The sequence below is a fragment of the Carcharhinus amblyrhynchos genome, chromosome 1 (assembly GCF_965287045.1).
Source record: "Carcharhinus amblyrhynchos chromosome 1, sCarAmb.v2.hapA, whole genome shotgun sequence".
Classification (NCBI taxonomy): Eukaryota; Metazoa; Chordata; class Chondrichthyes; order Carcharhiniformes; family Carcharhinidae; genus Carcharhinus; species Carcharhinus amblyrhynchos.
The window spans coordinates 99,963,513-99,983,860 of record NC_137324.1 but is presented as its reverse complement, the minus strand read 5'-3'; the positions used below and the strand labels follow the sequence as shown (position 1 = coordinate 99,983,860).

At 40.3% G+C, this 20,348-nt stretch overlaps 1 protein-coding gene across 5 annotated transcripts in view; it reads left to right on the top strand.

Moving 5' to 3' along the window:
- Positions 1–20,348, top strand: part of slit2 (slit homolog 2 (Drosophila)) — a 408,776-nt gene that overhangs the window by 268,649 nt on the left and 119,779 nt on the right. For all 5 annotated transcript variants that reach the window (XM_080189584.1, XM_080189579.1, XM_080189571.1 and 2 more), the window contains exons 10-11: positions 13,391–13,462; positions 17,176–17,247. In XM_080189584.1, the coding sequence (XP_080045710.1) occupies positions 13,391–13,462; positions 17,176–17,247 (144 nt within the window). The remainder of the gene's footprint in view (positions 1–13,390; positions 13,463–17,175; positions 17,248–20,348) is intronic.

The following is a 20,348-nucleotide window of genomic DNA, read 5'->3' as shown; positions in this document are numbered from 1 at the left end:
TAATTTTTTCTAAAACCTTGCCCACAACAGAAGTAAGACTCACCGGTCTATAATTCCCGGGGAAGTCTCTGTTCCCCTTCTTAAACAACAGGACAACATTCGCTATCCTCCAATCTTCCGGTACTATACCTGAGACCAACGACGACCTGAAGATCAGAGCCAGAGGCTCTGCAATCACCTCTCTTGCCTCCCAGAGAATCCTAGGGTAAATCCCGTCCGGACCAGGGGACTTATCTATTTTCAAACCCTCAAGAGTATCCAGCACATCCCCCTTATCAACTGCAATACTGTGTAGTTTACACCCCTGCAACCCAGTGTTCTCCTCAGCTACATTCATGTCCCCCTGCGTGAACACCGAAGAGAAATATTGGTTCAATGCCTCACCAATCTCTTCCGGTTCCACACACAACTTCCCTCTGCTGTCTGTAACTGGCCCTAATCTTGCCCTAACCAACCTTCTGTTCTTAACATACCTATAGAACGCCTTAGGATTCTCCTTAATCCTATCAGCCAAAGTCTTCTCATGTCCTCTTTTAGCCCTTCTTAATTCACTCTTCAACTCCCTCCTAGCCAATCTAAAGCTTTTCTTTATCTGCCCTAATATCTCCTGATGTGGCTAGGTTTTCTCACTCATGCTTTCTGTCTCCTTCAGTTGCCTTGGATGCATCTCATCCTGACCTGGTGCCTTATCAACTTTAAGTACAGACAGCGTATCCAACACTTCCTCCTTTTCATTTTAAACCCTGCTGTGTCTGAATTGCATCCTCTTTTGCCACGTCCTGAATGACATCATCTTCCTTGGTAAAGACAAATGCAAATATATTCATTTAATCCCTCAGCTAAAACCTCTGCCTCTATGTATTAATCCCTTAAAAGCCTATTGGAAGACTTTGGGATTCCCTTTTATGTTAGCTGCCGGTCTCTTTTCATACTCCTTCTTTGCTTCTTCACCACCTCTCTGAACCCCTCTATGTAGCCGGGTTTCTCCATTTTATTTTCCACCTGACACCTGTCATCAGCACATTTTTACCTCTTTATCTATCTCCTTTGTCATGCTGGATTTGTTTATCCTGCATTTCCCTTTCCAAGAAATATACTTCAACTGTGCCTGAATAACACTTCTTTGAAAGTAGCCTATTATTCAGCTAGTGTTTTTCCTGTCAATCTTTGACTCTAATTAATTTGGCCCAGATCCATTCTTTTTGCCGGTTAATTATTCTTAGACAAAAATCTTACGATTTTTGTCATATTCCATTGTCAGCCTAAACTTTATTATAAATAATCATCGTCCCCTGAATGTTCTTCACTGACCTGTCATCCTGTTCTTCCACCTCATGCATGTACAGAAACCTTTTATTTGGACGTTAATATTTTCTCTCTTACTCTGACCCCACCTATTAACTGCTATTCATAATTCTAATGCTATCTATTTGTTCCAGTATTCTGATATTCTCTGATACAATCCCCTGGTTACCACATCCCTGCCAAGTTAGTTTAAACTGTCTCCAATAGTGCTAGCAAGGAACTCAGTCGTGACTCTATTTAGGTGAAACCCATTGCTCCTAGATCCTGTCCAGTTGTTCCAGCCATGCACTCATCTTTATGCTCCTATTTCTGTACTCAGTTGAATATGGCACTGAGAATAATCCAGAGGTTAGTATTTCTGAGATCCTGCCTCCCAATTTACTATCTAGCTCCCAAAAGTCTGATCATAGTACCATTTCTCTCTTTCTGCCTATATTGTTTGTACCTGTGTTGTACCATGAGTGATGGCTGTTCACCCTCCCCCCTCTCAAGGTGCTCTGCAACTGCTCCGTGACATCTTGACCTTGACACCAAGGAGTTAACGTACCATAAGAGAAAACGCTGGAAAATCTCAGCAGATCTGGCAGCATCTGTAAGGCGAGAAAAGAGCTGACATTTTGAGTCCAGATAACCCTTTGTCAAAGCTAAAAGGCAAAGAAAGTGGGAGATATTTATACTGCAGAGTGAGGGAATGAAAGATGAGTGATAGCCATAGAAACCCGGGGAAAAGGCTGCTAATAGCTGTCCACAGAGAGAATAAAGGGAGTGAACAGCCAAACAGCAGCGAAATTGTAAGCTGTGACGGATGAAGATGTTGGGGAGGAGGGAGAACAGGGGGAAAGATGGGACAGAGGTTGAATGTAGAAAAGGGGAAGTGAGGGGAGAAAAGATAAGGGAAGGATGATAAAGTAGGGGGAAAGAGGTGGGGGGGAAAAATTGAAGAAAGACAATAAAGAAATAAAAGTTAGAGAACAGTACCTATAGAAGATGAGAACAGAAAATGAGATGCTGTTCCTCCAGTTTGCATTTAGCATCTCATCTTCCGGCTAGGCACTATACAGCACGCCAGTCTCAACGTTGAATTCAACAACTTCAGATGATGATCACAACCTCAGCTTTCTTTGTTTTCATTCTATTTTGTTTAATTTTTTTACTGTTCTCTACTTTTACTTTTTATTGTCTTCCTTCATTTTTCTTCCCGCTACTTTATTTCCCTTCCCTTACCCCTCCCCCCCACCGTTTCCCCTTTTTTACATTCTAATTCTATCCCATCTCTCTTTCCCTCCCCTCCCCCCCCCAACATCTTCATCCGTCACAGCTTCCAGCTTCTCTGCTGTTTGGCTGTTCATACCCTTTACTTTATCTGTGGACAGCTATTAGCAGCCTTTTCCCCACTTTCTATGCCTTTTATCTTTGACATCTGGACTCGAAACATCAGCTCTTTTCTCTCCTTACAGATGCTGCCAGACCTGCTGAGATTTTCCAGTGTTTTCTCACCATCCTGAATTTACTTCTGTAGCAGCAGAAATGCCTATCTATTCCCTTAACTACTGAACCACTTATCACTTTTGGTCTTCCATTCTTCCTAGTAACCTCTGGTTCTGTGAGGCAGCCGTACTAACCACTGTGCCATAATGTCGCCACCTATAAATATGTTGTCCAGAAAACCCTTAAAACTCATGGATGTACCATAGTGATGCCAGCTCATGCTCAAGCTCTAAAACCTGGAACTTAAGCTGCACCAAATGCTACACAAGTGGCTAGGTGGGACATGGGAATTGTCCTGGAGTTCTTACATAGCACAATATGCGTACTCTGGAGGCCAGAACCGTCCTGCCATTTCCCTCATGGTTAACAACTTTGCTACTCCTAGTAAATCTTACTACTGTGAACAAATAGAACATAGAACATTACAGCGCAGAACAGGCCCTTCGGCCCACGATGTTGCGCCGACCAGTTACAAAACAATGACCCACTAACCTAAACCAATCCCTTTTCGTCCATAAACCTATCCACGGATCTCTTAAACGCCCCCAAACTAGGCGCATTTACAACTGCAGCAGGCAGGGCATTCCAATCCCTCACCACCCTCTGGGTAAAGAACCTACCCCTGACATCCGTCCTATAACTACCCCCCCTTAATTTAATAAATCTCGAGTAATATTTATAAACCTTAAAACTTAAAATTGAACTTACTAATACCGATAAATCCTACCACTTCTTAGTACACTTTTTTCATTGTAATATCCTTAATTTAAGAAAAGATAAGGCTAACCAGTCTGTACCATGGTTTAGATAAGCTAAATCAGAAACGCTCATCAACCAGTCACTTACCTGCTTCCCCGCACCTACCTATCACACTTTGATTTTTTCATTGCAATTGGAATATGCAAATACATTTAGCAAATCAACTAATTTTAATCCAGTGACAATAATTGTTGTCCTCTAATACTCATATCACTTTTTACCTGTGGATATGGCTAACTTTTATATTGGGAGCAGAGTTCCAGCCTCAGGTGTAAAAGTTGGTTGCTAACCAGCCCCAGATTGGCATGGTGCCCAATCATATTTCTGGCCTACCATTCTGCTCCCGGTGGACCATAAAATTCAAGCAACATTCCAGCTTCAGCAGAGGAGGGAAATCTTTCTTTAGTGCTTAAATTGCCAGAAATTCTCTTTGTATTTGGAACTTGGGGGCAGATGCCTTGAGGGCTGCATGAATAATGGTGACACAAAGACTGATATTCCCACAAGCTCAAGATTTTATGGTATGAACCAGTGTCATCTTTTTATCTATCAGGTATGTGGTGTTCTATATTTTGCACACATTGCAGTATGCGATCTTGCGATGTGATCTTGCGTCACTCTGATTTACTACGTGCGCTATTCCAATTTATAACATTCACAACCACATTAAGTTACCCTGGTGATTTATGTTTGTGAGCTGAGAAAACATGAGGATGAACAGTTAGAAGAGGTCAAGTAAGTTAACTTCAATAGTTATATAGAGACAGAAAAGAGGCTGGTAAATATATCTAGTCGCCAAGACTAGCTGAAGCTCTGAGAATTTTCCTCAAGGAATTCAAGATGAAAAATAAGATGATTCTGAAAATGCATGCATTCATTTGTTATTGATGTCCCTCTCTGATAGAGCAGAGTCTAGAACAAACAATTTGACAGAAAAATGAAAGGGATAATTCGATTTCCTTTCACTTAAGCTGAGAGAATTCCCTTCCCTGGTAATGGTAAATAATGTGCAAAGGATGACTGGTCATGGGTGAAATTCGTCTCAGATGTTCAGCTAACTGAGCTTGTTACTATTAAGAAAACAGATGGATAGTGTCTATAAATCCATACATACACTTTAAAAAGTAAAGAAGACCCCTGGATTCTCCCTGTCATTCAACTTTTCTTGCTTTGATGTCTCTTTAACCATGCATCTCCCAGTCGTAAAGCTTAATCAGGGCAAGAACATATAACTTAAAGTTGTTATTCATTTATCCATGAATGTAATTCTAATGTTAAGTAGGGCCATTAAAAAGATGGATGTAAACATTGAAATTATTTATTCTGATGCACAAAGGGTTGTCCAGCATGACTCCCAGTAGGGAGGATCTTTACATGCATCTGTAATATTCTAGTTTTGAATGGCTTCCCATGACAAAGTTTGGAATCCACATTAGTAATGTTTGAGCGATTCTCAATGGTATGTATTAAATAAATAGAGAGAGGCCTTTCAGCCAATGTAACAACTCCATCCATACTCAGCCAACAACGTCTCTTGAATGACTCTAGAGCTTTTATTTCCGCTGCCCAACCTGGAAGATCACACCGAGTGATTAAAATCTTGAGTCAAAAAGTTCTTTCTTAACATCAGGTTTGATGTTCTCTTTTACTGGTTCTCTCTTTTGTTCCTCATTTTGCAGTGATAACTTAACTTGATATGGTGCTCGGGATTAACTTTTCTACTTCACTTGGTATCCTATACCTTGATAAGGTCCCGTCTACCCTCTGATTTGCTTAATTTCAAGATGAAGAGACTACGTTTTTCTGATCCTTCCTCATAACTCAAGTCTCTGGAATTGTCTTTTATGCTTTGTCTGGGGTGTCTTGGTGACAGAATTGAAGCTGTATCCAAGGGGTAGGTTGCCCAGAGCACTATATAGCTTCGGTACAATGTCTTCGGCCTCATTAGGATATAATTTACAAATTCCTGCTCTCAGCATGGAGTGCTTATTAGAAATTTGGGTGAAGAGGTCAACTGGCTCACAGAATTTTCCATCCATTAAAACCTGCTGGTTTTTGCAGCTGAATTCGTAATGTGTTCATAATACAAAATGCTCAATGTTGGGAATGTAACTGCAAAATCTTCCCTATACTTTACTCATCATTAATATAGCTCTTTGTAAAGCTTCTTTACAATGACTGGAGAGCATCACTGTTAAGCCTCACTTTCAGATCACTTTTAGTGTCTTCCCTGGCTAGTTTAGTCCCTCATAGCAGAGAGAGGAGAATGTTGATAATGTTATACTGCCTGAACCAATGCTCAGAAGGTAAAAGTACTTTCTTGAGCAGCCTGGTGCTTACGTTGTTAAGTTTCGGGGTCAAACTAACCTGTTAGCTTGGTTTTGGTAATGAGCATTCTGGTGGTCTGAGGTTGGTCATATGACGTGCAGTAATGACAATTACAAAATGTTGTTTGCTGTTCAGATGTTTCATTTGACCTAATTGTTATTGTTCATTTGGACTGGATTTTCAGGGATTCCATGCAGAAATAAAAATGGTGACTGAATCAAGATTCTGACATTCCCGAACACACTCCTGGGATTTCTGATTTTCAGGCGTGCTCTTTAAACGTGTGGGCTGGTTTGGCATTTTGCATTCCCTACTTGGCTAGCTCTATTGCGGGATGGGTATACCCTAATCCTCTGCAATTTCATGGAGTTGAGCCAACTTTTAAAGGACTTGTGGTTCGCGACACTGCTGAGGTGTCATGAATCATAGTCAGCATAGAACTATTTGAAAGTTAAGTTCAAAGGCCCTTCTCATCTTTCCATGCCAAGGTATAACTCCCACCCATCTATTATGGCCCTTCATGCGCCCTATGCCAAGCTATGGCATGTTCATACCTATTCACAGCACATACCTATTTATACAGCACATAGAAACAATTAACCTTATAGTGACATTAGGATATGTAAAAAAAACTTCTCAGTAAAGTCATTCATTGATAACTTCTCACTTTCTTAAAAAAAACTCTCTTTTACTGTAGCCTATAAAAATGTAAATATTTTAGACCCTTTAAAATAACAATAGCAGAAACTGCAAGCATTTGAAACCTCTTCATCTTGTGTTCATAAACATTGTGCAGTTAACAAAGGAGATCAGAAAGTCAAAGCTGTCAAGGAAGCAATGTTTTCCTCTGCACAGCTGTTTCAATACTCTAATGGATGTTTGGATTCTCAGCCAAGAATGCATAATGAGGCTTGGTTGAGGGCCCAGACGTTCATTAGAGTATAAAACACCCGAGTCCCAGGGAAAACATTGCTTTATTGACAGTTCCAGCTTTCTCATCTCTTCTGTCAATTGTACAATGTTTATTTGCTCAAAATAGAGGTTTCAAATATTTGTAACGTTTACTGTCGATACTTTAAGCGGCCTGGACAATTGACACCTTTATTAGACTGTAGTAAAAAGGAGGGTTTTTTTTAAATAAAGTGGAAATAATCAATGAATGACTGTATTTTGTTAAAGCTTTTGTTTTTGCACATCTTATTGTCACAATAGGGTTTATTGGTTCTATCCAGTGCATTGTAGGTGAATGGCATGGAATTGGAACAGCGGTCATGATTGCCCATGGGGGGATATGATGTGACATGGATGGGGGAAAGGGGAGTGAATTAGGGGTGAGGGAATGTAAAATAGGTAAGGACTGGAGTGTCTTTCTGATTATATTATAACTGGGATGAAATCCTAAAGCACCAAGGTAGTTCTTTTAAACAGCCTGCTTCAGTACCCAGTAGCCTCAGTGACTGCCTCCAAATGTTGTCCCAGGTTGGATGGCCCCAATTGCATCCAGCACTTGTCCCTGTGGAACGAACATCCCATCTTTCCTAGCACTTTCCCCAGAGGTGGATGGGCTGAACCAGGAATTTCCAGCCTTCCGTTACTCACCTTGAGGATAAAATCTAATCCTATATGTCTGTACCTTTTTCCTCATCCTTGTGTACTCATTATAATTACTTTCATCTGGGTAAGACATACATTTTTATCTTTACCACCCAGGTGCCACCTGACATACTAAATTACTCACGCATTTTAGAACCTACTTGATTCATATTTCATTGAAATCAATGGAGTGAAAATCAACCACTCTCTACACAGGTGTACAGTCTTCACGTGAGATTATTGTTCATGTGGTAAAGACAAAGATTTGTCCCAATTTATCCTTGGCTCCAGCATGTTCAATTAAGTTACATCTCAAGATCTGGAAGTGCCCAGTATCAAGCATTAGTTTCCTTGTATATCCTTCTCACTTTATCACAATTACGTCGGTTGTTCCTACCGAGGAAGATTGCACCTGCGTTTCAGCAATCTGTCATATGTTCAGCACAGAAGCTGTAATAAATCCCCACTGCCATTTAATAGTCAGCCTCCAGTTTGCTCGTACATGCTTTTCCCATTTACTCCACAGAACAGCTGGCAAAATGCAAACAAGATGATAGTTTGCAGCATAAAATGTACAGACGTTGGTCATACATGCTTCTAAAGCTGATATTGTGTTTAATCTCTATGGGACTCTTACGTTTAAAGCCTGGAAAGCTAAAATGGGAGATATGGCATAATTTCTAAGATCTACCAAAATGATAGAAAAATCTTCATCAGATAGAAAAATCTGTAAGAGTTTATGGAAGATAAAATTCCTGCATTTTTCTGCATATGCATTGAATAGTGAACCTTACTGTTGAGTGTTTTACTGTACCAAACTGTTAACCACAAACTCCGCTCTTCTTTCTGCTGTTAAGTTCAATGCTGACCTCGTAAGAAAAATTTATTTTTGGAGGGGCCTGAGCTTGTCTGAAAATCCGTCTGAACGCGAGTTTCAAAGTCACACCCTGTCCTGTCAGGAGTTTTCTTCATTCAGATTGACTGAATATTTTTGTTACAAGTACATGTGTTTAGCTGATGTGCCAACATCACAGCAGAAGTGTGTAGTATTGCCTCTGATTCCTCAGGCTAAAATATCTTCATCTGGCAATGAAACTTTTCCCTCCATACATTTATTTACTTATTAAAAGCTTTGAAATGATATAGGAATTCACATTTTATCCTGCTCACAAAGAAGCTTTTATTCTAATACCAAAATTCCAGGACATCCCTGAATGATAACTCATTAACCTGAGGCCCAGTTTATGGTGCATGTTCTTCAAAAAAAAAATGTCAGCATAGATTCTGCATCAACCATCTTCCCAGCTCTCTGACATTGAAGCATTTCTAGGCTGAACCAATATTCCCATCTGCTCAACCATTGCGACTCTGCCCTGTCTCCACTTGTGCTATACCTGTGTCACTCCATTTATCCTCTTCTGTAACATTCTTTGTAGAATCTTAGACTAATAGAAGGCATTCAGTTCATTGAGCCTTTGTTGGGCCTTTAAAGAGTTATCCAGTCAATCCTACATGTCTGGCCTTCCCCCATAGCCCTGCAAATTTTTGTTTTCAAATATCTACTGAATTTCTTTTTGAAAAATATTCTTGAATCTGCTTCTACCACCTCCCATCCACTGCATTCTAGATCTTAACAGCTTGCTACATTACAAAAATTATCCCCAATTACCGTTGCAGAGAATTAAGAAGGTGGGGTTGCAGATAAAATCCTTCATCAGCAATGGAAAAAGAGCTACAGATGAAACATACTATACGGAAACATAATAATACCACCCCCCCACTCCCTTGTTCCTGCCACGCACACATGTGCATGCACATACATGCAGTTAACACATGTGCTCACCTATGCCAAACCATACACATACATAAACTTACACACACACTAAACATGAAGTAACCTGTAAAGTTATCCGCAATCAACACAGCAGGACTAGAAGAAACTGCTTGTGTTAGGGACTTTACGTTCACTAAATAAATAAATACTTGTAACGCACTTGAAAGGAAAACCGGAGTGCATGAAATAGTCATACGATAACATAAGATGATGGCCAGAAACATAATAGATTGAATTGATTTTCAATAACCCTTTCTGTCCTGTTACCTATCTTTGTCAACTTTACACTAAAAGTTTTGGCATAGCAATTTATGGAAATTGTGTCCCACTCTGATCATTTGTATCATGTATTGAACTTCTTCAGGCATATTTAATATTTTGGTATTAGTATGTTTTTAAATCAACATTGAAAGCAATGTATTTTAATATTACACAATTATGCCTTTTACGTGATATGGCATTGTTGTATTTTATGAAAAATTAAATGCCTGTAGCACATTTTAACTGAACTCAATACAAGGATGGGATAGCAAACTGAAACAAAAGAAAAACTTGTACTTGTAAAACACCTTTTATCACTCCTGGATATCCCAAAGCACTTAACAGCCAATGAAGTGCTTTTGAAGTGTGCTCATTGTTGTAATACAGGAAACACAGCAGCCAATTTGCCCACAGCAAGCTTGCACATGCAACAATGGATAATGACCAGTTAATCTGTTTTTGCAATGTTAATTGAGAGATAAATACTGATTAGAATCCATGGATAGCCAACATCCTGCCACACCCCATTGTTCAATTTAACCTCTCATCCAAAGGAGTCAATCTCCAACAGTGCACCACCCCTTTACTGAAGCATCAAACTAGATTTTTACTCAAGTTCAACAATGGGACTTGAACCTATAGCTCGCAAGTGGAATTTTCAATTCACTACACGACCTTTGGCCCTATACATGCACTCAGAGCTAAAGTAAGTTATTCCAAGTAGAAAGTCCAAGGATGATGAGCAGAATTACCTGCGCATACCTCACATCCCCAAGGAGAGAGAGCCTGGTGAGTTATCCTGCCCAGGCCAACTAATCGTTTCCGTTCCATAATCTGTCCCATACTGTCATTCAGTCTGTAAATAGCAGAATGTGTTTGGGACAGACTCAATGCATCTTAAACAATTGATTGCTGAAATAATACCCAATAAAATAGCCTGCGTTTAAAAGCAAACTTGGAAAACAAATTTGGCAGCAGAACACAATCTGCACATTTCGCTGTCAATATTTCTTTCTTGATATGTCTGACAATTAAATCAATTATGTGGCAAATTAATGAACCTGTTTACAGCAATTCAGTGGACTGTAGGAAACTAATACCACTTGGAACTGACATTTCCCAGATGTTCTACGCACAGTCACACAAATCAAGTTAAAAACTAATTCATAAAAAAGTACATGCAGGAACACATAATTATGGTATTGGCAAGTAGAAGCAAAATCTACAGAGTTTGAAAAGTCTTGGTACAGACTGATCCTTTTCATTTGCATTCATCAGTGGAATTCAGACTCTCTGCTTGACCCTCATTCAGTTTCCAAGCTCTGAAATTGTACTGAGCTATGTTTACAGCTGAAACTGTCTTCAGGTTGTTGAAACCTCATGTAAATTCCAATCACATCCTGGTACCAGTTAAAGCAGCTTTAAGCGAGACCAGCTGTGAATAGGAGCTAAGCATTTGTGTTGGAGGTTTCACACCATTGTAGAAATGTTCTTGTGTGTGTGTGTGTATATGGTACACACATTTAAAAAAATCAATTGAAGAAATAATTAAATAAAAACGTTCACCTCTCTGTGAAAACACTTAAAATGGATTTCAGCTCCACTCATGGGCAGAGAGTTCTGTATGTGTGGAAATTTGCTTTATACTGTTGTTGGGCCCAAAATTAACAGGAGTATGCAGTGTGTGTGGTGGAAACCAAAAATTATCTGAAATTTGGCCTCTGGCTTCATCGGTATATTATCAGAGTTCAGTGAGTGCAAATTGAGTGACCAGAGGTAGCTCATTGAGGTAACTCAACAACAACAAAATTGGCTTGACTCAAGAATAGACAAGGGACCAGTGAAAGAGCGCTGGCATCGAAGGTGATTTTTCAGCTAGAAGGGGGCTACAGAGTTAAGGAGGAGCAAGCCCGTGGAGGGATTTCAAAACAAGGATGAGAATTTTTGAAGTGAAATATTGCCAGACCAGGAACCAATATAGGTCAGTGAGCAAAGGAATGATAGGGAATGGGATGTGGTAAAATAATTTTGTCCCTGACAAATGAATGATAGCACCCATCGCCGTTACAGCTAAGAATTCTCAGGGTGAATAGGGCATAGTGCAGCTGATAATTACGATTGGACTGTTCCTGTTGCCCAGTTTGTAAGGCCAAAGTAAATTATTTGATGTTTAGCATGTAAAGGGTTTTATCAGGAAGGGAGAGGAAGAGCATTTCTTCCCATGCATTTTGGTTAATATTATGCAAATTCCTATCCATGTGTTGGTATTTGAGAACATGTATAATTATATTATTTGCAGATAGATAAATGTGAGGCTGGACTTAATGCAGGGGAATGGTGACTGAGCCTACTTAAACATGGGAAAAGCCTCCCTGAGGCAGCAAAACCTCCCCAGTTAGGTCACAGGTCGAAAGGGGGTGACATGGGATTCCCGGTGGGTGGTGGCAGGATATCAATTAGACTAATTAATGAGCTAGTTGACACCCATTTATCCTGAGCCCATCATAACTTAATGGTGACTTGAGGATTAAATAGGGGCTGCACAAATCTCCCATGGCTTCTGAAGCCACCCAACAAATCCTGTCAGCCTAACTGATCCCTCACTAACATGCACTCTGTACTTGATCAAAGGACCCAGCATTCGGAAAGTGGGGAACGCTGAAAGCTACCCCCTGCCCTTACCTTCTACCTCCCTCCCCTCACCTTCTACCTCCCTCCCCTCTCTTCATCCTGAGCCCTCCTTCTTATACTCACTCACCCCTGGCCTGGATCCCTCGCTAATCCTGGGCTTCTGGTGTGAGTGCGTTGTCGGCGGGTACAACCTCTACCCCTGGCACCACTGGGGGAATGAGAGCTGCTAGCCTCTGATGACTGACAGGTGAACCTGGTCCTTACACCCTCATCTTGTCCCATCTCCACCATGATCATTGCTCCTGGTGATGCTGCCAATAGTTCAAACTCCTCGTCACTGGTTGGTTTAGCAGCTCTATGAGGTGGGACCTCCTCTTGGAGAAGTGTAGAAGTCTCGCTTCATAATAATTAAATCTGAAATTTAATTTGAAAAATCTGAAAAATTAAAACAGGGTGATCCAACTACAGCTGGCATGTCCCTAACATTTAGACAGGGGTGCTGGGAGTCCATCCTCTACTTAAAATCCATCCCACACAGCAACTATTGCAGTATTATTGCAGACAGCACAATGAAACAATGAATCTGGTTTCATAAAATAACAGGCTACAGAGCCTGCCTACAACATATTTAATATGAACCATCATTATACTGCTTACAGCAGTCTCAAGTGGAATCCTTATAAGACCATAATTCTGTGTTATTCCACTCTTGAGACTGTACAGAAGGATGTTTAATGTAAAAATCACCTTGGGTATAATATGTCCACTGCCAACTTGACAATGCTAAACTAGTAGCCCCTGTAGCAGTAACACTGTCATGACATCAATTTTAATAAGTTGTTTTCTTACAAGCCATCAACGTATATCACTTAGTTATGTGAAAGTGGCAAAAAAAGGCTACCTTTCTCATCAGGAAAGAAACAACTTGGTCATCTTTTATTTTACAGCAAAGGAAATTATATTTCCTATACAGCATAGTATTTAATGTGTGCAACTCTAAGAGATAAATCTCACCTTGACAAAGAGAGAAGGTCATCAGCATTTGGCTATTCATGTTAATAGGAGCCCAAATAATGTGGTCTGAGAGTAAACATGAATGTTAACAGGAGGCTGAGTGTGGATCACCACTGCTGTGTGCTTTACTTTAGGAATGTACTTTTAATAGTAAATTATGTTTTCTCCCACCCCCAGACGTCTGGAGCAAAACTCAATCAAAACCATCCCCCCTGGAGCCTTCTCTCCCTACAAGAGGTTGCGAAGAATGTGAGTAGAAGAAAAAGTATTCCAAATCTTTAGAAGATTATTCAGTGTTTGTTCCATGAGGAAAGCTCAAGTGTTCAACAATCTTGAAGTGGTAATGGCTGACTGATCCAAACTGATTTACAGCTCAGACCTTTGAATGTGTTTTTCAATTTGTAAAGCTTTGTCTTTGCGTCCTTCATGAAAATTGATGGAAATTATTTCACCATCTTGTATCTCCCTGTCTTCCCAGTTCATGTGCTGATATGGTTCCATAGCTGCTCGTAGCATTCAGTCCCTTGCTGCAGTGCTTTTCTTCACCTGGGCCTACACAGGATGGGCATGGCTTCAAATTTCAAAACCTGGAAATGCGATTCCCAAAGCACCTCCAACTTCTGATTTTTATGGTTTAATGGAGGGGGAGGGGGTGGCAGGGGCCCAGGCAAGTCTTGCTATTGAGGTCATTTCAATATGGTGATAAAACTCGTGCCTCAAATTTTACCTTTTTATATTTAACTACAACAAGCTACATTTACCAGGGCTTGGAAAACACAAAAAGAGCTGAAACTAAAGAAGAGGCTTTTGAAATCAGCATAAGATTGCCTGTTAGCATGTCTGCCTTTGAATAATAATCTCGTGAGATATTACCACCCACAGAATAACACCACTGCTTACAGAATGGAACAACCTGTCCTCAATTATAAATGCAGCATTTTGTAGTTCAGAAACCAGAGAAAAGTTACAGCACAGAAGGAGGCCATTCAGCCCAACTTGCCCAGGCCAACCTGAGGACACTCAGGTGCCCTTTGTAATATCACTTCCCACACAGAGCACAACTGGGAAATTTAGAGATGACACACAGATTGGTCATGTAGTGGATAATGTACAGGACAGCTATAATTTCCAAAACAATATAGATGGATTGGTGGAGTGGGCCATAAAGGGGCAAATGCATTTTAACACAGAGAAGTGTGAGATAATGCATTTAGGGAGGACAGACAGTTATAGGAATGCTCAATAAATGGGAATATAATATGAAGGGTATTTGAAGTGAGAGATCGTGATGTGCAAGTACCCTGTAACCCTGTAGCTTACAGCACTTAAGGTGTAGATCTTTTTAAAAGTGTTTAGTGTCTCTGCATCCTCCACCTACTCAGGCAGCAAATTCCAGGCACCACCACCCTCTGCACAAAAAAGCTCAACCTCATGTCCCTTCTCACCTTCTGCCACTTGTATTGAACTTACGTCCTCTGGTTCTAGTCTTCTCCAACAAGGGAAACAATTTTATCCTGTCCACTCTATCTTTTCCCCTCATCATTTAGTATAACTCAATCAAGTCACCTCTCAGCCTTCTTTGTTCCAAGGAAAATAACTCCAATCTATCCAATCTCTCCTCATAGCTACACTTTTCTAGCCCTGGCAACATTCTTGTAAACATCTTCTACACTCTGCAGAGTAATCACATCCTTCCAGTAATATCGTAACCAGAACTGCACACAATATTCCAGTTGTGGCCTCGCTAGTGTTTTATACAACTCCAAAATTATATTGTTACTTTTATATTCTATACCTCTACTAATGAAGGAGAACATTCCTTGTGCCTTCTTTACCATCTTGTCCACTTGAACTGCTACCTTTAGAAACTTGTGTACTTGCACATCACGATCTCTCACTTCAAATACCCTTCATATTATATTCCCATTTATTGAGCATTCCTATAACTGTCTGTCCTCCCTAAATGCATTATCTCACACTTCTCTGTGTTAAAATGCATTTGCCCCTTTATGGCCCACTCCACCAATCCATCTGTATTATTTTGGAAATTATAGCTGTCCTGTACATTATCCACTACATGACCAATCTGTGTGTCATCTTTAAATTTCCCAGTTGTGCTCCCCCATGTTCATGTACAAGTCGTTAATATATAACACAAGCAATAATGGTCCCGGTACCAAGCCCTGTAGAAGACAACTTGAAAGAACTTTACATACGCAGGGGCATCATTGACCCTTTGTTTCCAGTTACCAAGCCTGCTTTTTATCCATTTTGCCATATTACCCTGTATCCCATGGGCTTTTGCTTTTTTGATCAATCTGCAATGTGGAACCTTGACAAATGCCTTGCTAAAATCCAAGTACACAACGTCCATTGCACTACCTTCACCAACTGTTCTCGTCACTTCCTCAAAGAATTCAATCAAATTCATGAGGCAAGACTTTCCTTTAACAAATCCATGCTGACCATCCCTGACTAGTCCATACCTTTCTACAGAAGAGTTAATCCTATCTCTCATTCTAATTACTGATGTGAGATTAATTGGCCTATACTTGTTTGGCATTTCCTTCAATCTCTTTTTAAACAATGGAACTACATTTGAGGACATAGGAGTTATTTTGAGTAGGAATTACTATGTAGGAGTAATTTACATGCTTCACCTGCTGGAAGGGGATGTCAGAAATATGTCATTTCCTGTCATTTAAAATACCGGTGGAAAATTTGTGCATGCAAATTCCATTTTTGTTTTGCAGTCTTGATAGGTAAGATGCATGATGGGAAAGGGAAAAAATGGTTTGCAGCTTATACCAGGCAGCCCACTGCCCAATGAGACAATTGGTTCCTGTAAAATGTTTTAAGATGAAACGTCATAGGGCGGAACTGATATCCTGAAAGGAACAATATTAAAAATGGGGGATTGGTTCCATCAGCAGGGCAAGGCAGCGTCTTTACTGGCAAAATGCAACCTCATTTTCTACAAGTTGATTTTGATCCTGATTCATTCAGATGTCTGCCAACAGGCCGCAGCAGCCCTTTTCTGTAGCTGGCCGAGCCAAAGGCTTCGCACTGCAGGTGTGAAAGATCCTATTGTAGAAGATGGGAGATCAGCCAGCAGAGTGAGCCAGTACTTTTATCGATATACTGCAGCCTCATTTTGCACTTTTCAATCACAGTTTTCCGGTTTCTGGCTTGGCCAGGCAGTGCAATGCCTGCAGGCCACAACCACCATCCCCCATAGCGACCTTCTGGCTCAGAGTTATAGCCTGGTGAGTGAGGGGTGCTGGGGGCCTGATGTTTCAGCAGGAGGCTTCACAACTTTCCCAAGCTCATTAAAAGCCCATCAAATTTATGAGTCGTTATTATTAAAATAGAAAAGCTGAGCTGGTGTGGCATCATAAAGTCAAACCCAATGCCATAAATTTGAAATAGGGTGTTAATTTTTTAATGTCATAACTGCCATTCACTGTAACCCAAACATCATAAATCATAGAACCATTACAGTGCAGAAAGAGGCCATTCTGCACATCAAGTTTGCATCAACGCCCCAAAAGACCTTCTCACCCCAAAGAATCCTACCTCCTATAGTGCAGGAATAGGCCATTCTGTCCATGAAGTTTGCATTAGTCCTCCAAAACAGCATCTCACCCAAGCCAAGGCACCTCTGCCAGGTGATCGTGGTTTCCCCCTGGCCAAGTATTACTAATATAATGCATTGACTATGAATCTCAGTCACCTATGCAGGTTTTATTGTGGTGGGAGATTAACACACAAGGGAAAAGAAGTCAAAACAATGAGAAGTAGATGTAAGTTATTAAAAATGCCAAAATAGAAAACAGTGTTGAACACTTGCAAGCCAATTGTGAGCATTTGAATATAATGAGCAGGTCAGTTAGCCCACGACAGCTTTTTGAGATGGCAGTCAATATTTAATTAACCTTCTAAGGCGCTGTTCTTCTTTCCAGAGACCTGAGCAACAACCACATCTCTGAAATCGCACCAGATGCTTTCCAGGGACTGAGGTCACTTAACTCCCTGTAAGTTTCTTGGAAATTTTTTGGATTGCCTGGGATTGTCTGTTTCTAGAGTAACTCATCCTCTTCAATACGTGTTGAACTCAAAGACTTGTTTGCCACTTGTGCATTTCTAAATACCTTGGTAACATAAAATTTGTGCTAATTACATATAAAAACCAGACTCTTAAATTGCATATGGGCTTAACAAGTAATTACACTAAAATGGCTGTTTTAATTTTAAATGCCATGTTTTCGTTCTCCATTTAGCCTTCCCTAAACTTTTTTGACACGCAGTTTTGATTACAGTGCATAAATAGACCTGCAAAAATCAAAGACAGAGTGGAAGTTTGGATTAGCGGATATGTGGGAGGACAGGCAGCCCCAGATTTTATTGCGCACTTTCATGTTTCAAGCGGACATGAGAGAAGCTTTGCCTGTCACATGTTTGGGTAAACCAAAAGGAATTTTCCAGCAGAGGCTCAAAACTTCCAGAAATAACTTCAGCAATGTTGTAGCTGTGCAGTCTAAATGAAGCTGGTGCCTGAGGTTTGGGCAAACTTTACACACACAAACATGAAAAGAAACTGGTGGCAGCCCACGTTAGCGTGTGTTTTATTTTTGTACCGTAGTTTTCATTTTTCTCTTTCCCTTTCTTGCTCCTCTTCTTTTTCTGGTTATGGTTCATTAACTTTTCCCCTCGACTCTGCTGATTCTGAGTCATAGAATTCCGACAGTGCAGAAGGCAGCCATTTGGCCCATTGGGGTTGCACCGACTCTCTGACACAGCATCCTACCAGGCCCTATTCCCATGACCCCAGTCTTTACAAATCTCCCAACCTACACATCTTTGGACTGCAGGAGCAAACCAGAGCACGTGGAGGAAACCCACACAGGCACGGGGGGAACGTGCAAACTCCACATCATCAGTGACCCAAGGCTGGAATCGAACCCAGGACCTTAGGGCTGTGAAGCAGCAATGCTAACCACTGTGCCACTATGTCACCCTCTCTCACTGTTGAAAATGCCAAATAGACTGTGCCCATTATGATTAGCAGATTCCTAATTTTTGTGATAAAATATGATATTCGGGTTATTTTTTATATTGATGTATACAGAGGGGTTTGCTAGCCATTGCGTTCCTGAGCTTCCTGAAGCAAAGGAAAATCAATCATCTCAGATTGGACTGGGTACATGATACTTTCAATTTTAACATTGACAGACTGATGACTTCCCTAATGTCTTACTGAGCTGTGCTGAAAGAGGTCTGTCCCATAGCCCCTTGGCAAAACATGTTGCAAGGAGACAAAGGAAAGCAGCATGCATTGGGAGGATTTAGAAGGATGTGGTAATGGAAAGGGACATAGATGCAAAAACAAGGATATATTGAAAAAGCAATAGAAGAGATCTGGAAATTAAATGGACAGAGACATATCATCTGATAGCAAATTAGCCAAGCAAGAATGAGCAGGCTGAACTGATGGTAGTGACTGATCTGCCTTCACATGTACAGTATGACTGGTTCTGTTTCGTAATGTTTGTGGTCTATTGTCCATGTGTATTGCACTGGTTAATTGCACCTGCAGAAAAATTGTCATTTAACTTTCCTGCCAAGTTTTCCTTCCTCCACTTCCCATGAGTGACTGCCTGGCCCCTTCCTTGAGTGTAAACATTTTAAATTAAAAACTTACTGTTTGAGGCGTTCCTGGCACAATCCCACACCAGGCCCGCCTGGATGCCAATCCTCAGTCTTTACTGAAGGCCAGCAAGTTTATTTCAATACCTACATTTTGAAGTTCTTTTTTAAAAAACTGTTAAACACTTAATAATTGGTCATTCATTTATCCACAGGTGAAAATTTTTGAGCTGAGAAGCCATTTACAAAAATGACTATAACTGCAGCAGGTTCCTCAGAAACAGTTCTCACGTACATGCAATTATAGAAATGCACCACAATTTATAAAACAGCTTGTTGATTAAAACCTGTTCAACTTGTAAGTGCTGCTAAAAACAGGTTTTAAAAAGAAATTAACTCCCCCTGCCCTTTGTTGTAAGTGAAATTGAGCATGCCAAAATCAAAAGCAATTAGAGACTGTAACCAGACAAAGTAATGATTATGACAGATAGGGGCTCCCTGTGTATTGCCTACAATACACAATGCTGCATTGCTTTCTTTTCACTACAGTAGCTGGAAAATTTCCAGAAAGGCAGAAAGTTTGAATGCTTCCCTGACCAGCACTGTTCTACAGATGAGTTACTAGACTGGCAGCACCAAGAATGCACATCTCCCATAGACCATGGCAAGCCTTGGTTCAATTTCTAATGGGGTTTAAATAGTGGAAGCTGAACAATAAGCAAAAATACATTGATTCAAACAACATATGGTTTTGTTTTTTTTAAGAAAGGCACAAAATGTTTAGTTACCACATTGTTACATTGCATAAAGGCTTCATTGTGAGCAATTGGAAATTACTTTTATAGACATTACTGATGAAATTACATTAATGAGGCAAGGCTGAGGCAGATATGATTTGCAAGCTGACATTTCCTTCAGCAAAAGTCTCACAGGGACTGCAGAAGGCACTTTGATGTTCTGTGAAAGTTAATGTCATTGACACACGCAAAATACAAAATGCAAACAACCCTGGAGACCTAGTGCTGCCCTTAATATTTGTTTTTGTTCATTATCCGTTTCCTGTAATCTGTAGTCATATTCCCAACCCATAGATGACAAGCTCTGCAAATTACTGTTTGTTTATCAAAATAAAGGGCCAATATTTGCTGCTGTGTTTAATGGCCCCTCATCTCTAAAGTGACAACTTGCTGCCTGATCTTAATTAATGATCTCCTTTTTTACAAATTACTGATAATATCGCAAATCTAATCTATTGTGACACTCCCAACCACTTTGGGATGCTTCTCATTAAAGGACAAGATTCTTTTCATTGATCTGTCAGTTTTCTTTTGAAAGTTTACTTGGCATGTTTCTGATTAGCTGCTATGAAATAGCATTGTCTGGATTGTACTGAGTGAGGCATTCCTTTATAAAGGACACTTCTATTTTCAGGTATCTCATTGATTGCTCACTCCTATTTTCATCAATGCTGACAGGTTCTGCGCTATGG